Source organism: Pygoscelis adeliae, unplaced genomic scaffold (genome assembly GCF_000699105.1).
Source record: "Pygoscelis adeliae isolate BGI_AS28 unplaced genomic scaffold, ASM69910v1 Scaffold25, whole genome shotgun sequence".
In the NCBI taxonomy this organism is placed as follows: Eukaryota; Metazoa; Chordata; class Aves; order Sphenisciformes; family Spheniscidae; genus Pygoscelis; species Pygoscelis adeliae.
Window position 1 is genome coordinate 69,083 of NW_008824808.1, and position 18,136 is coordinate 87,218.

The 18,136-nt window shown below is 41.1% G+C and overlaps 1 protein-coding gene across 1 annotated transcript in view; it reads right to left on the reverse strand.

Moving 5' to 3' along the window:
- The window catches only part of SH3BP5 (SH3-domain binding protein 5 (BTK-associated)), a 61,049-nt gene that overhangs the window by 37,388 nt on the left and 5,525 nt on the right, over window positions 1-18,136 (reverse strand). The window contains exons 4-5 of the mRNA XM_009324195.1: window positions 16,948-17,010; window positions 6,520-6,648 (exon numbers count right to left, since the gene is read on the reverse strand). Coding sequence (XP_009322470.1) covers window positions 6,520-6,648; window positions 16,948-17,010 — 192 coding nt within the window. The remainder of the gene's footprint in view (window positions 1-6,519; window positions 6,649-16,947; window positions 17,011-18,136) is intronic.

Here is an 18,136-nt window from a genome sequence, read left to right on the forward strand (position 1 = left end):
GTCCATTAGCAGCAGTGCTGTGCAGACGGTCATTACTTCTCAATGAAAACACAGCACTGAACTATAGCCATGGAAAGCAGTCAAGTGTTCTGGGTGTTTGGGTTTTTTCTTAAACAGTTGGAAGGACTTGTAGAAGGTTTGTCAATTTTCAAGTTTCTGTATCCTTGCTTTGAAAATGTGAATCCACCAGATAGTTTTTTGGTTTCTAAACAGTTAACCAGAAACACTCCTTCAGCCAGGCAAGGTCAGTTGGTTGTTCCACTGTAACTGTGCCAATAATTTTGCTTTTTACTAGGTCCATGGCAAGCTGCCAAACAGGAATGCAAGTCTGTCACAGTTCTGCTGACATTTAATTTTTGCTTCTCGAGTTCCCTCTCCCTCCACCTTTTTTGCCAAGATAAGCTTACCAGATAATACAAATCAGTCTTAACTCCTTGTTGTCTTAAACATGAGCATGAGTACTTCAACTCATAAAAGTTGGATCAAAAAGGCGATACCTTATGACATGGCTACCTCCAATATGCCTATGGATAACACATCTAGTGCCTAGGAACCAGAGGGGAAGACCTGAATACCGACCACTGTTGGATCTGGACCCAGGAGCTGTCACCCACACTCAGTGCTGCCCTCCTGTCTACAGCAGAGTCAGATGGTGCTGTGATCCAATTAGCTCTCACTCACAGAGCAAATTTGCATGGGAAACTTGGGTGCTGCAGGAAGTGACACTGCAAGACCACGGTTTTCAGTTCCTAATTAATTTTTAAGGGCGATTGGCAGTTTTGAACCTCCAAGTAATGTGAATTTAAAAAGCTTTTGTCTCCTGAGCTAAGAAAGTCACCGCCTGTAACTTTCCACGCTTGCCACGCTACTTTCCAACATCTCAAGCTGAACACCTAGAAACTGAGATGAAACAGCCACTTTGGAAAGTTTCGTTCATTTACAGCGCTGCAATCCTGACTTCCGCAAAGAATGGTATCAGTCTCATCTGCTGAGGAAGAGTCTTCCAACTAGGTAAGTGTGCATTTATCTGCTTATACCCCTCCCACCTTCACCATCAAGTGGCTCGTTCCTCCTCAGTTCCTGTTCTACAAGATTTACAGCAGCTACTTTTCATCCTGATTCACTTTGGATATAAGATTCATTGAACCACTTGATGCAGGTTCACCCAACAACTTTCAAATGGCTAAACCACCCAAGACAAGATGCCTTATCTCCCTCTGCATTTAAGGAAGATGTACGTACCTCAGAAGGCTTTTCAAATGCACCTCTCACCACTGACTACAGTTAGTGATTAAGGGCCCTAAGTTTTGTGAAGACAGGCAGAATGGAGACCCAGGGTCTGAATATCTGAAAGCTCACCTCTAGTAATTCTTTACCCTGTCAGCTGATTTCTTCAAACAGATGTGGCAATCCAGTATAAAATATTACATGAGAAAGAGATTAGTGCGGTGAGAGGAAGGAGCTCTACTACATAAAAAGTTGCAGTGAATGGGACAGGCTAGCTGTCCTTGCTGAACACAACCTACTTGTCCGTCAACTGCATTTCCTCTCAGGTATGCCTAGATATCAGCAGGGAAGAACTGTTGTACATACCAATTCCAGCCTGTTTTTCCAAGCCTTTTGAGATAAAAGGGTGCTGCTTAAGAAAGTGTGCCAACAACATGAAAAGAAGAATTAGTTGTAAAGCTGAACCAGGAAGAGTGACCCAAGAGGAAGCAGAACATGCATACCCTTCAACACATTGCTCTCTGAGCGCTTGCTACAAGTGTTAGTGAGAGATGCATATAGATATGACCTAGCATTGATCTTTCATCTATTTTTGCCTGAAGCAAGTTTTCTGACACTTTTGTAAAAGCTCAGTGAGGCGGGGGCTGAGGGGAACACCACAAAGCAAAACCATGTCCCTCCCAAATAAGCTCAGTACTAAAGCTGAGCAAAGCATCTGCACCAACTCCCAATCTGAGCCAGTACTGGGGACTAAAGCGTAACTCCTCACTCTGAGGGGGGAAAGCAAAAAAAAAAACCAAACCCCCACACTCAGTAGTAGGAGCTAAAGCTTAATAAAAAGCAAGACTCCCAGGGCTTTTATTCAGGTTAGGGTCACTACAAACGCATGGACTGTTTTATTTGTGGGGGTGGGTGGGAACACATTTTTATCAGATTTTTTTCTTCCAGCAGAAGCAAAGCAGAAAGGCAAGTCCTCTGTTCAGTTTGTCCCTGGGTTCACAAGTGATGACGTACGGGTAACAGTGTTTTAATGGCACCTCTCACCCAATGACCCCAAAGTGCTTTTACTTCCCTTAATGAACTCAGCTTCACAGCAGTTTGACAGCTCCATTATACATGGGAACTAAGAGAGAGATGAAGTAATTTATCTACGCCATGCAGCAGCACAAAACCAGCTCCTACCAGCCCAGTGATTTATGCAATAGACCACGCTTGCTTTTGCACAGCATCCTGTCCCAGAGCATGCTGTCACTAGGGAGGTAACACACTTCTCAAACTCTATCACCTGCTCAGACACTATTGCGCAGGCACTTTCCAGCCCCAGCCCTGCAAAATGCTAAGTCAACAGTGGCTTAAGACACTCCTTACTTCAGAGGCTCAAGACCTATGCTGTTGTTTACGTTATTAACGTTTCCTGGCAGCTTCACCCTTCTTCCCCATTACCTTTGGGCAAAAAGTCTAATTCTCTTACTAATCAACCAGGGAAGCAGATTACTAGCAAAAAAACAAAACAAACAAACAAAAAGAAAACCCACCCAAGCCCAAACAAGCAAAAAAAACCCCCAAAAACAGACATGGGAAGATTGATCTTCCCAACACTTAAAACCTGGACCACCTTCTGGATTATAGGAATTTCATATTGCTGCAACGTGGTCATTGCTTGTGTACATACACAATCCTCCGCTATATGCCAAGGTTCTTCCATTGCACATGTGCATTATGGCATAAGTTAAAGAACAACATGAAAAGACAATACGCCAAATGCAAAAAAGTTCTTGCAGCAGAAATACACTAAAATTTGATTAAACAACAAATTTGGATCAAAATGTTCCAAAATAGTAAGGTGTGCCTGCAATCAACACAAAAGGCCCACTAGTATATCAAATGAGAAATCACAACAAAGTTGTCATGGCAGAAGTTGCATGAAATCTACAGGGGCAATAATATTAGCCAGCTCTTACTTCAGTCTCAGCAAAAGCCAAATATTACTGCTTTGGAGCCAACAGACAGCATCCTGATTCCCTGTGCCACCACTTCAGAGGACAAAGCACTCAAATCCTAACGCTAAGGGACCACTGTTCTGTTAAAGCAAAGTTTCACCCTGAGATAGGCCAAGCTGAAATTCTCTTGGCATACATTACACAAACAAGATGCTACAGGACTCTTGCATGCGAGAATTGATTTGTTTTGAATTCACCATTTCTGCAACAGAGGATTGCACAAGATGGGTATAAGGGTGAGGAGATAGAAGGGCTCAAGGTCCTAAAGCTTCTCCAGGGAAGTATGTGACTCGGGGACCTGTTTTTTGCTGACCCAACATCAGTGCCCTCATACCATTTTAATGGGTTTTATTTTAATAAATGAAATGTGTATTTCCAGAAGAGAATCATGCTGGTGCTAAGTGAAAACAAGCTCCTTGGTATGACTAAATACAGCTTGCATCAGCCAACTCACCCTACAACTGACATCTTAAATGCAAGTAACTCTGGACAACTGCATTTCTGCCAAACTAGATGGCATTAATTACACAGTTCTTTGTTCCCAGAAGAATTCCATTTATAGGTCATATTTTTACTTCCCTTTACTGAGAACAAACAAGAATTTACACTTCCCTTTCTCTTACAAGCAGAGTCATGCATTTTCCCCTCATTGTTTAATTAAGGCTGTTTCAACCACCAAGAACCTTGTGCCTATGTTTTCAGAGGTAGCCTAATGGCTCTAAAATAACCGTAAAGACAGAAGGTGGAAGACAGTCTTCAGAGGCTAGGTGTTTTTATAAATTTGAACAGAAAAATATCAAGCTATTCCCATGATTTCTCTACAATTTTACAAATCAAAGTACAAGAGGAAGATGCAGGCTGGCACCTAAACATATTCATATTCTGATACATTCCTCCAGTTTCATATTTCCCTACCCACTGCTTCCTCCCGCTTTAATATAGCAAATTTACTCCCAGTTAAACAGAACTTTTCTAGACTAAATTAAGACTACAAAAACTCTTTAGGCAGATGCTTTACTAATGACTGGTACTAATCTTTCCAATCTCCTGGTTTCCAGATAGATTCACTGTCCTTCAACGCCAATATTCTTGGCCTTCACATTTTCTATTTCAAGATTTTATTAGACAAAGAGCCAAAGGGAAACCAGACACCATTTTCCAGCTCTGTCTGCTGAGCAGATACAAAGAGGGAGCTCTGTTCCATGACTGGCTCCATAACACAAAATGGAAAGAAGTGAAATGAACAGTTAGAAGGGGAGTCCCTGCTTTAAAAAAAATAAAATGCTACCAAGGAATTAAAAGAAAATTGAGTGTGTGGCCAATTAGCAGATAAATAGTATTTAAACCTAGCTAACGACAGAATGGATTGGGGGAAAAATACGGTTTTCTCTAACAAGACCAATACAGGAGTAGTGATTCTACAAATCTAAGGAACTTCAGTGGTTTGGGTTTCTAGCGGTCTTGCAAAGCACCTTTGAACCAGCATGACTGAATGGATTTCAGGGGTCACAAAGACACAGCAATGAAAAAAAAAAAAATCCATTTTCAGGACATAATCTGCTGCCAACTTCAGGACAGAGGACAAAGTTCACTGCTCTCAGTGCCTGAAGTTACAAACCTCAAAGTCACCTGATTTTTTCGTACTGCAGAGTATGCATTTCTACCATTGACTTTTCCAAGTATAACTCTTGAAGTCCTACATATACTGTGCCTTACATAGCTATTTACAGTAATAGAAGTATAAGATCATACTCAAGGTGGGGTTTCGAGGATTTTTTTTTTAATTGCACATACTAGTTAACACAATATAAACAATTCCTTGATCTTATTTTGTTACTAACTTCTCTCTTTTTCTACCTCACTACTAGTTTATCTCTAGCACACACCATAGGCCCCATGAGCAGGGATTGCCTTCAGAGCAGTTACAGATGAGTAGTAGATACCGCGTTTACTGTGCTTTGAAGCAGAGTTTACCTATTTGCCACGCTGCTTCTAGTCTGAAGGATTAAGCCTAATAACCCACATCATCCCCACTGCCTGAGACAATGGCTGCAAAACAATGCCGCGCAATTTAAAGGATCAACATAGTCATATATTATCTTGCATGCCACATCCCATCAACCCAATTCCTGCTTCATCTGCTTTCAAAGCGATGAAGCTTGTGTTCATGCCTCCCTTTCCTGTGCCTTGTTCTGAGGGTGTATTCTCCTCTCTCCCCTTCTCTTACCCTGCGAGTTTACTTTCTGCCTTCTGGCACACACCTACACTACTTTTCTCACCCTCAACCTCATCCCCTACCTATTTTTACAAACAAAATCCTTCTGTAATTCTCATGTATTTTACGCATGCTACCCCATCTCTCACTCTCCCCTTGAACACAACCACAGATGCCACCCCATACATCCTTCCAGCCGAGCACAGAAGCAGCAGCTCTGTGCAACTCTTCCTCTACTTCTGCCTCTCCGTGCCTCAAGAGAAAATAGAAGTAGCACCCAGGAACAGCCTCCCCACCTTGAGGAAAAAACAAAAAGCCTGAGACACCAGCAAACCCCATTACAGACACCAAGCAGAAGCACTGCCTAAGCCACCACACACTCAACTCTCAGCTACTTTTTCCCTAGAGTGGGAAGCTGCCTGACATCTCACAAGCTTTCTTGCTTTCCCTGCAAGGCGTGCAAACTTCCACGCCTCCTTCCCTGCATCAGCCACACAGGCCTATCAATAATCAAGTAGTAGTTGGGGCAAGGGAGGTAAGGTCCTGATGACAGTACAGAAAGCAGAGCTCAGTTTCTCCCCAAACCAACACACTTTAGAGCCACATTTAGCACATTAAACTAATCAGCACCAAACCCTGCAGGTTTCCCCAAGTCTGCCCCACTCCAGCCTCTTTCCCAGCAGCTTCCAGCTGCAGCCATTTAGCTGCTGAGCATTTTGCTTTAAGAAAAAAAAGCAGATATGCGAAGTCTCACTGTATTTTCAAATAATTACAACTATGGATAGGAAAGAGCAGAGCTCTGAAAGGCCATTGATAATGAGAGGAGAACAGAACTAGTCTTTTGCTATTGATCATTTGTGTCTGCTGTAGCTGTTCCTGGACTGAAGAACATGTGCAGCTGTGGCTGTGAAGAAACACATTTTCGCCATCGATTCACACGGCTGACATACAACTCAAGACATAGACCAGTGTCAGCCAAGTGCATATGCTTAAAATGTTATTAATAGCAGGAAAGCAATGCAATCAGTATGTGCTCTCTAACTACCAGCACAAGCTTACAAGGCAGAAAGTTCTCACCTGCCTGGCCACCCTCCGAGCTTCCCAGTAAGGTTTAGAGTCTTCTACAGCTTTTCCGATCTTCTTTACTAGTTCATCCAGTTTTAGTGTTGCTTCGACCAGCACGGAGCGGAACTTCTGGCGTGCATCCTTCAAAATGTTGCAGAAAGGAAAAAAAAGGACAAAGGCAGATTAGAGCTTTAAAAATTATTTCTACCTGTTTGTTCCTACCTTCAGGTTGCTCTTTAGACTCACACACAAGCTGACACATTCAAAACAGTTACTAGCATTTAGACTAAGCCAGAATTCTTCAGTAGAGGTAATAACAGGAACTCAGAACCGCATCCAAAAGCTAGCATCCTGGACACCAAATTTTTACCTTTCAGAGACAGCTTTTATACAAAGCCTGCAATAGCCTGTGCTAGGTGTCACCTCCGGCAGGGTTTCTCAGAGAGGAATAGCCTGTAAATTACTCGCTCAGTGAGGAGGCAAACAGCAGTGTAACAAGTTCTGAGAGTGAGTTCAATGGCAAAGACATCTCATCTAGACAACGCTAGAATGGGGCTAGCAGGCAGGCCAAAGCCCCACAGCAGGCTGGCAAATCAGCTGGAATCAGCACCTCCTAAAGCTTAGCATGTCACACACCTAGTACTGTTCCCCCCAGAGACACCATTTCACAATGCAAATGAAGATGGACAGGATCTGCTTTCTGCAGGAAGAACTGGACACTTCCCACATGGTATATTTTCAAGTCAGCTCCTCTTTCTTTTTATAAACACACCCTACTGACTTCAATAGCAGCAAAAAGCTTCCAGGTCCTTGTGGCAAGACTTCCTGCCATAAAAGCCCATCTTTTCAGCTATGGTTTGTATCACTGGATAAGGATGCCTACTTTCCTTTTGATTGTTATTATTTACTACATTTAAGAAAAGTAAATTCCAGCTACTTCCAAACTGGATGAGTTGCGCTCTTTACATGATTAGCTGAAGGAGTTAAAATATTTTCTCTGCTCCACTGAAATTTCCACACCTTTAAGCAAAATGATTCTGATTTCGATCTCAGCATCCAACACAGCCTTTATATCAATGGAATTATTGCAGAGAGATGCAAATTCAGGCTGGGACCTGGCCCAGGATTTAAGGAGACGAAGAGGAAGGGCCATGTGAGCTCTTGACAAGCCTTGTAATTCTAATTAGAAAGCAGGATTCATGCAGACTGCTAGAGTGAGATGTTGATTATCAGGAAGCAGCTGGCTTGAAGAAGTGCTCCAATTCAGGAGGTTTTTGTCATTATTGTTGAGGATTTCTAGAATGCACAACTGTTTATTCATTGGAAGAACTAAAATATATTGGAACCTACCACTATGTTCTCACAAGTGGGAAAAAACTGCAATAATACATTAGTTTTTACAGAAAAAGCAGCATACTTCAGTAAAAGCTTCTTTGCTTCCTTTTTAGCGTTGTCTAAAACCTTAACCAGCATCAGTAATATTTTAGTCCAATGCAAATACCTTTAGATTCTTAAGGTACTCCAATTTATTCTAAGGAAGTATTCAAATGGGTAACAAGGTCAAAAATGGAGAATTAAATGCACATTAACTTATTATTTTATTAACTCCAATCCAGTCAATAATCTCATTTCTTAGTGAAACCCTGAAATTTATCATTCAAAAAGTATGTATTGAGTCAATGATTTTCTCAGTGAGAAGAGTTTGAATATTTCCAGTTAAAGTACTGGACAATATATGGTTCACTGCTCAAAAGGAGTTTCACAAGTAACTGAAATAAGACTGCAAGCACAATGACTGTATTGCAAGAAAAACGTTAAGTACTGAAGTATATTAAACAAAAAAAAATTTTCCTACAAGTGCAGGAACAAAATTAAAAACTCATTTCTAAATGAGTGAGCCTGAAGGTTTGTTTTTCACTTTCTTTGTGAAAGCTGCATATTAGGATACTAGTTGTGGAAAGCAAATAGTTAAAGAAAAACATAAATGTATAAGCATTAAGTAAAAAAGCCCTACACAGTGATTCATCAAAAAATTCAGTTCCCATGTTTGTAAAATAAGCATTTGGAACAAAGAAACAATCACTACCAAATCTGTGCTTAGAGACCTACCCCAAATTTATTCATGTAATAATTAGGTACACTCTTATCCAATAGGAAAAAGAGGACTAGTCTCCACCTGGAGTTTAAAAAAAAAGAAAAAACAAACCAAAAAAACCACCAAGGACAGAGCAGTCAAACTAACAGCAACTTCTGTACCCATTAATCTCCCACCAACTCAGATGAAGCACATACAAATTACGAAACTGTAACTAATCCTGTAACTGACACCTGAGCCACAGGTCTTGCAAATGGTTAAGCACACGTTTACCCATGAGCACAGCCCCACTTCCCACCGTAGCTAGTTACAATGAACAGGGAGCTTCAGCTGAAGAATACACTGGTGCAAACTTCCAGTTTATCATTTTCCCCAAAAGATGCCTGCTTCCTATTTTGAGGCTTTATTTGTGTCCATCCTCATTTTTTCCAGTGAAGAACAATAACGAAAACCAAAACATCACAGAACTTTATACCCATGTCATCCATCACATCACTTATTTAAAATGACATTTATTCTCGGGCTCCTGACTGTCAGGAACACAAGCCTGTAGGCTCCACCACCTTCTGCGTAAGAGAATAAGCAGGTGCTCATACTCTGCTGCAATCAGTCCCCCTACCAAAGGTTTCCAGCCCCCTTCGGACACAGTAACAAGATTCTGAGGTCTCTGAGAAGGTGTAATGCCAAACCCATGCCCTCTCCTGCACTAACACGCACCACTTTTACTCTCCACTAGCCCCAACTACACCACAAAAGCAAACGATCCCACACTGTATATCTACACCGCGTGTGCTCCTGCAGCAACCCAGTGCATTCACACCACTCAGCCTCCTCAATCTAAACCAATTCAGCTCTCATGGTCTCAGTGACCGCAGCTCCTATCTGAGAGCTATGGCCACATCTCCCGTGAGCAGGGGCACAGCTCCCTCCTGCAAACACACAGCCGCACTCAGCGCGTCAGCTCAGTGTCTTGGCCCTGCCATGTGCTGGCAGAGCATCTGTAAAAGTCATCACCCTTGGGACAGTGCAAAATTCCCCTGGCGGGTGCCCCATGAGAAGTTTAAATAAGAAATACAGGTGCAGCAGCTATTCTTACTCTTCATGTGAAACTGGGGAGGTCAGAAGCACCAAGGCAATTGCACCAGGAGCACTGGGCTTGGTGCACTTGCTACTCACATGACATGAAAAGCGCATCTGTGGTTCACGGGAAGGATGGGCCTGTGGTCAATGCAATAACTTGGGAATCAATTTAATTCCCTGCTCTATGTCTGGCTTCCTGTGTTACTGTCAGTGAGACACTTCGACCCAGATGTGAAGCGGTTCAAAGCTATAAGTCCTCTTAATGGTGTTTTCTGTAAGAACACTCATATCAAAAACTTAGAGGCTCAGGAACAGCACAGCAGTGCAGTTCATCCATGGTCCCCAGCACGAGGGAAGCCTTACATCTGTGTTAGGAAGACAACGACACCACCTTCAACTTACTTATCAAATCCTCTGGTGTGATGTGCCTCCCTACAAGTGTTACTATTTAACTGCCGAACTCTTGCTTCATTCAGACCTTTTCCTTTCCCTATTAACCATGCGTGCTAGGTAAAGACGACAATTCCTGCAGCTTGCTGCCACAAGCAAAACCAAGACAGCGCAGCATATGCCATGCAACTCTTCTAGCACAGTCCTCAATTCCCAGTTTCTGTATTTCAGTTCCCTGAAAGATGATGCTTTCCCAGCAGAAACGCTAGTTATTGATAAAAGCAAGTATGCAGCCTCAGGTACAAACCCTGTGAGTCACACTCACCATGTCTGGGTTTTGTTTTTTTTTTTTTTTAAAAACACATGGGTTTGTTTTTCTAATCACTGCACTGAATACATACACAGACCAGATAAACTGTAACAGAAGCAATGCTACTGACAAAAGACATCTCAAATGCCCCAACAACATTTCAAAAGCACATTTCCTCCTCTACTCACTCATAACCTTCCGTGATAATTTTTAAGAACACCTTGTTACTGATTTTGCAAACAGAAAGGCAATATTGAAAGCTGACTGGCTAACATTTCCAACGTTTTCTCCCTCCTATTTGCTCAAATGAGAAGATGACAAACCTTTTTAAAGCTGGACAAAAGCCTATTAAGGTACTTGACCCTCAATGCATGTCGCAAGGTCAAAAAAAAAAAAGTAGTAGTCAAAACTTCTCACTTAAGTTATAGTCTTAATAACGAGACTCTCACTACCTAGGTGTTTGTCATACACACGCTCTAGCAGGCATAGCACTTAGTGCATCACGCGAACAGCTGCAGTTTACTTTTCAACATCTTGTTCTACAGCTGCAAGAGCTCCACTCTTATCAACTTTCTTCCTGGAAATCCTTAGCACTTTTCTCCCAAATGATAGATTTCACAAGCACAGTTTTAGGGAGCATGCCAGACTTCTACCCCATATATGCTTTTGCTGCAATAGTTCATTATTAAAAGCAGACTTTTTTCCCAGTAGCTTGCTGTTGGGCAGCTTATCTGCTACTGCACCAAAAGAGGAACCACGCTTAATGACAGGCCATCCAGACAGCAGCATTTCGGAGATCCACTCTCAAATGTGGAAAGAAGCTAAAATACAACTTCACACTTACACTGCACCTGTTGGAGAATAAAGCACGCTTGTTTTCCTTTCTCATGAGTGATGGTGATGAGCTGGTGTTAGATGCCAGATGACAGGCAAATAACTATTTCTGCCCATCAAATGAAGCGTGTATTTTCAAACAATTTTCTTTTTAAAATGAACTTAACACATCAACTGGGTATGAAGCGTCTTAGTACCAAGCACATCTAAATTTCATTTACAAAGGTTGCCCTATGACCTTTCTGACAATTTGGTGTGCAGAACCTCCAACAACCCATTAAACCAGCCTGGGAGGTGCATGGGAAATGAAATTGCTGAGAGACAGGCTTCACCCGTTTCCAAGAGGCAGGCAGTATCCATACCTGCCTTCCTCAGCTAGAGAGACCCACCAGCTACAAAAGTTCATTTCCAAGTTAGAATAGCATCAGTATCAACAACATCCAAGCGTGAAAGCAGGCAGGCTTCCCAATTACATACACACCAGATAGATGCACATGCATGTGCTCAGAAATCTACCTCAGAGCACTGAACAGGTTAATGACACTTTTAGCATCTATTTGGTGCCTGAGCAGTTCAAGTAAACCAGACTGACTACCAAACCTTAAAAACAAAGTGCAAGGAAGAGGTTAAGTAACATCGCACTTAATTTTTAAGGATGGGGAAAAGTCTTTTTTCCACACAGCTACTAATTTGCCATTTAAGAATAAAAAAAAAAAATTGGTATTTGGAAGTTGCTCTAACCTCCTGCTTGCAGACAGTTACAGACTGAGACTACAAATACACTGGTATTTTTAGTCCTCTTAGAAGAAGGGAGAGAAAAGCAGGCAGGGGAAGGCACTGGGTGCTCCTTCCAAAACAAGATTTCTCTGCCTAACCCTTCCCTCCCTCAGGCTAGAAGCCCATCTCTGCTTCAAGAACATGAATCAAGTAAAGCCCTTTGACTCACTCGGGCGACAAAATCTTTCCAGAGCCATAGCAGAGGAAGAAGCCTTTCCTTACTCATCCCTGGATGAAAGCAGAAGGCAAAACAACAAGCAATCCACACACAGGAGCCATTTCCTATGGAAACAAGTAGATTATAAAGGGACATGGAAAGATTTGTCCTGCTAGTGCTGGACAAATCCATCATGCATGTATATCGCACTCCAAAAACCAGCAGGAACACCAGCCAGTAAGCTGCTTCTCCCTTATCTGTGTACTCTTTTACAGACACTGGAAAATGCTGCACAGGGATGCTGGTAAGGCAGCGGATGTTTCTACGGATGGACATTTCCCCAGGCTAAGCAGGCGTGCTCAGAATGAGATTCCTGCCACTGACAGGCCATTTTTCTAAAACTTGGAAGATGGAGGATTTTTTTTTTAAAAAGTCTACTTGAAATTCTTGTGTGACAGGGTCAAAAGCTTGAGCTTTATCCCAAACCCAAGTATTTTAGTGAGGAAGTAAGAAGAGCAACTCTAAATAAAATAGCCCTTCCCCTTCTGAGAGGGGTTCAAATGCTGACAAGGCTCACAAGTGAAAGAGCACCACAGCTGATACACCCCTTTCCTTTCACTCTATCCAACACCAACCCAGGGTGGCCTTCAGGATAAACCCAGGACTAAAAGTAACAAAGTCTTGCAGATCAGGACTAGAGGATCTAGGCAAGCATACAAGAAGGATCCTAACCAGGCTCTGCTTATAACGAGCATGGCTGAAAGCAGCACTGTTCAGGTCTAGTTTTCATGTGCAGTCATCTCCCCTTAACAAACATTGGCAAAGCTCATAGCTCAAACAAAGCAAAAACTCTCTCTAACAAAAACCACATTTGGGATAGCTGGGATTCCAATGGTAATTTTAATGGTATGTGCTGTATTTCCCTTCCCTGCAATGCTGCCAGTGGGTCCCTGGGTGAATTTGTTACATCTGAATTGTACTTTCAGGAGCCAGACATGTATGAGTTAGCTGGACAGGCAAGTCATGAGCATTTGTTAAGTACATTTGCAACTCCTGATGTGAGTTCAGATGGAGATGCGTTTCCAGTAAACAGGAAAAAAGCACAAATAGCAAGGCGCCGCTCTAACTTGCATTTGGCCAAAACTTACTTGTATCTCCACTGCAAGACGTTTCCCCCACCTCTTCACAGACACTTCAAACATAAACAGGGACGTTAGTGAAGCCAAGTGTTAAATCCCTCAGAGGACCCTTATCATTCTTTTGCTGTGTCAGTAATGCTCAGTGTTGCACTTAGTATGAGCAGCATTATGGATTTTAAATCAAGCCTAATCAAAGATTCATTAACAGGCAATACATTAACGCAACATATAGCTACCAACCACTCAGCGCCCTTTAGCAGCTCTGCACCTCCTGAACAGGCTGTGAGCATCATCAGGTCAGGATATTTCTCCAGGGTTTAATAGGATAGGTCAAAAGAGCAAAAAAATGAGTAATTATATCAAGTAGAAGAATAGATGTAGCCAACTTCAACATATCTGTTCAAGTCATGCCACGCATGTAAATCCACCCTTCTCACAGGTGGTTTGGGTGCAGAACTTATTAAAAAAAAAAGGCAGGCTGATCAACTTAAAACAGATCACATGGCAGTTTGGGTGCAGAACTTTAAAAAAAAAATTTAAAAATAGCAGGCTGATCAACTTAAAACAGAATTCCCCATTTTATCACCTCTGTGAGCAGCGAACGCCGATATTTTCTACATCGTTCAAACACGGATATGTCTGTGGCTACAGAAAGAGAGTGTAGTCTCAAAATCCTAGAAGCCTCTACCCATTTCAGCCCCATAACACTTCCATTGGGTAAAGTAGCATGTTTACTTCCATATTGCAGATGTAGACCTGAGGCACAGCAAGAACAAAAGCATGGGGTTTAGAAGCATTTAACACCTACGGCCTTTTTTTCCAGTTAACGGGAACTGGAGATAGTCAGCAGTCCCATTTAGAGTGACTTGTGCAGAGCTACAGGAAGTCCAGAACAGACTCTCAGTACTTAGATGCCACAAGGTTACTCTTCCTGCTTATCAGAGAGTACATCAAGTCACAAAAACATGGGTGTCTTTTTCTGAACTTCCTTCAAAGAAATATACCTTCTACGCAAACGCTCCCATCGCTTTTCCAGATTATTCTGGGAAAAAATTCAACAGTGGGAATGTATGGACCACAAAGTAATGCTACAGGAAGCTGGCAATCAGCATCTTGCGCTGTAAATAGCCTAATGATACTGTCTGTGTTCCCTTTAAAGTCAACTATGATCAGATATTGAAAAGAAGAAAATAATAATAGAATAGGATAAATACAACTCCATTGTCTGGTTAAAAAAAAAAACCAAAACCCAACACATCTTTCTTCTAATGAAATACCTTGCAATAGCAGCAACACCACAAACTAGGAAGGGGTAGCAAGAGGGACCCAAAGCAGCTAATAACAGCCAAAATAGCAAATCTTCAAAGGCAAACTCAGCATGGCTCTCCCAGAAGCCCACGTTTTCCGCAGCATTCAAGGATTTTGGAAGTCTTTGAAGCAGAATGATCCCAGTTCCAAACTCCCCCTTCCAAATTCTGGGTTTATCCTATAAGGCTACTTGGCAAAGCTTTCTTGTCTTGTCCAGAGTATGAATGCAGGGATTTTCTTCTAACCACAAGTGTTGGGGTTTTTTTTAATATCTTTCCTCTAGAAAGGTCTTAAGTCCATTTAAAATGCATTTATCAACACATATATAAATTAAGCCTTGCTTACATCATCCAACTGCATTTGTCCTCAAAATTTAAGCAGATCGACAGTAATGAAGATCTTTCCAGATTAAAAATCATGCAGTTGCATGATACCACAAACTGGCTTCAATCCAGCAAGATTTTCAGATGAAAAGCAAAGAGGAAACATTCTTGAAACCATACTGTTGATGATATTTCAACTTAATTCCATCAAACACTGCTTACATTAAGTACTACAGACACTAGTACTTGTATGTACAATGAAGTAAACATTTAATGACATAGAGGTAGAAAGCATCATAAAATCATTCTCTGCAGTATCTGACACCTAGTATTTCTTAGACTAAGTAAGCAGCAATGTAAGACCAAGCTAACATGGAAACACTGGTCTTTTATTTACAATGATATATCCAGGAGCCTTTCAGCCTTTAGAGCTCAGCATGTGTCACACACACAGCAGCTACAAATCTCCAGGCTCTACAAACACTTGAACACATGAATAATTTTAATCAAGCAGTAAAATCCGATCTTAAGTCATTGGGGCTTATTTCATGAGTATGCATTTGCATTATTATTACTATTCTATCTGCTTCATAATATGTCCTCAGTGCAAGGTTATGACAAGATTAATGAAATCCAGGCAACTATCCATAACACCATCTTTCAATTTCAGTACCTCAGCATGAAATAAGGAGATTGAAAAGATTTTTTTTTTTTCCAATGTATTTATATAAAGAGTCCTGAAGTCCATCTAATTGGTACTGTTGCAGACTAGCATACTGATTTTTAAAGTTCACTCATAAAATTTTAAGTAAAGCTAGTGACACTGAACAGTTTTCACAGCTGAAATATAGTTTAATTTTGCATTACAAATAGTCCCCATTCCACTAAGTTTATTTGCCAATAAATTCATGATCTACATGCCACAAAGCAAGAAAATGAAAACAAGTAGGGAGAAGAAAATAGCCACATGACAAGGCTGCTTTGTTTCCAAAGAAGTTAATAATCCTATATTCTGTTCAGTGCACACAGTGTATACTCCAATATTTCAAAATACTACCAGGAACCATCCCACGCTTCAGGTACCCATCTCATGAAAACAGACATACAAGGGGGGGTTGGGGGGTGGAAATCAACACAGACTTTGACATTTTGAAGATGCAGAACAGAAATCTATAGATGCACTTTTAGAGTATGTTCATCACTGCAATCTCAGCGTGTTTTGATACAGTATTCAAAATATTGTAATGTTATAAAAATTATTTAGGATGTAAAGTAGCATTTTATGCCAGTTTTCCTTTGGCAGCATATTCATCTTACACTTCCACTGGCTTTATCTTCTTTGTGTTGCAGTTAACAAAAGAAAATTTAGACACACAGGTAGGACAGTTTGTTTTGATTTGTTATTAGATCAATAATGCTGAGCCTTCCAGAATAACCACCAAGTAGCTGAAGCTCAAATCTGGGGCTTTAGAAACAATTTCTTCAGAACTTTCTATTAGATTTTTAAGTGTCCAAGAAAACCTCTTTTTCCAACTAGGAAGTCTTTTCCTTCAACTCTCCTTCATTACTTTCCTTACTCAGGAAGTAATGACAAAAAAACGCAAAACTAACAAGCGAAAAAAAGTAGCCACCAAGGAGGAGATCCTGGCAGGTCTTATATGGCAAAGACCTCTTAACCAAGTAAACTTTCACTGTCTATAATCACAAGAACACAAACCCAAAACAGTGACTTGTAAAAACAGAACTTTTCTAAGTTTAGTTTCAAAACCTAAAAATAGGGTTTGGCAGTGGGGGGGTGGGGTTCTCCACGTAGGGTTTTTACACTGTCAGCATCCCTCTACCTTCTCCCTTTCTGTTCCAGCTGTTAGCTCAATTCACACCTTTAAAAAAAGTCATCACCAGACCATAAGCTGCCAAATTAACATTCAGGAAAGCACAATTCAGGAGGGAACCTACTCAAAAATACTGTTCTGTTGCTCACAAAATCCAACATGCACAAAAGGAAAATGCAAAGATGAATTCTGTACCTCCAGCTCCGTCTCTCTCCGATTGATATCATCTGTAGATTGATTTAGTTTTTCCAGCTCCCCCTAGAAAGAAAGAAAAGTCAAACATATATGAAGAAATCAGGGGGAAAAAGGTGTCTGAGAAGGCTCATTCAGCATCCCCACTGAAAGCACACAAGGGCTGTGGCTTACAAGTTCAGTGAAAAGAGGAAACCTTGAGACAGTTAGAATAACTTTGCCACTGGTCTTCTATTTTGCTACTTACAAGAAAAATAACCAGAGAAGCTCTATGCTTTCATTTTAAGGCAGTATATTTCCTGTTCTAGCTTATTTGTCACTGTTAAAAATAAACATAAGGTATGGTAAGTTCTGTCTTGTTAATCAATATAGTGAGTATCTGCTAGTTTCCAGCGAGATACACACACCCCCACCAAAAGGATTAGCATAAAGTTAGTACTATGACAGGAGACATACAGTGAAAGCACAGCATTGATAAGAAATATGTCTTGCAGCACGAGAGGCATTTTAGTCTGGATTTTGGCAAACCATTTTAGAACACAACCAGTCAATGGGACATATGACTATGTTTACGTAGCCTGCCTTCGTGCCAACATTTTGATCTCTTAAGCAGCAAAAACAAAGGTGTTAAATCCCTTGAATAAATATTTACTAGAGGTGGTGTTGGCATGAATGAAGTTACTGTAAAAACAAAGCTCATTCTTAATGACTTTCTTACCACAAAAAGCAACCCTCAGGAGCAGACTCCAATAGCCTTCTTTATTTGAGCAACATGTTACTCCATGTGAGATCCTGATTTCAACAGGAGTGTTCTCTTAACTCAAACGTGATTTAGTTTTCAACCAGTGTAACAGAACCCACCTTGCGATGTTTAGCCGTATAAACCAAACACCGTAAATTGATTGTCACTTGAGCAATTTCCCACTAGATTACAAGAATGACTCTGGTTACAATCAGAAAGGAATTAATTGCAACAGTTTAGTTCTCTTGTCCCTGGAGGTCAGATTTCATTTCCAGCTCCTAGTATTTGGAAGATACGTATTTGCATATCCATGTTTTCTGAAACTGACACTCATACAGAAATTACCTAATTGCCTTTTACTGTAAGGCTAAGATCGTTATGGCTCTCTCGGAGGCAGACACAGCAGCCTGTTTTTTCAACCAAACAGAAAACTCAACCAAAACACTCTTT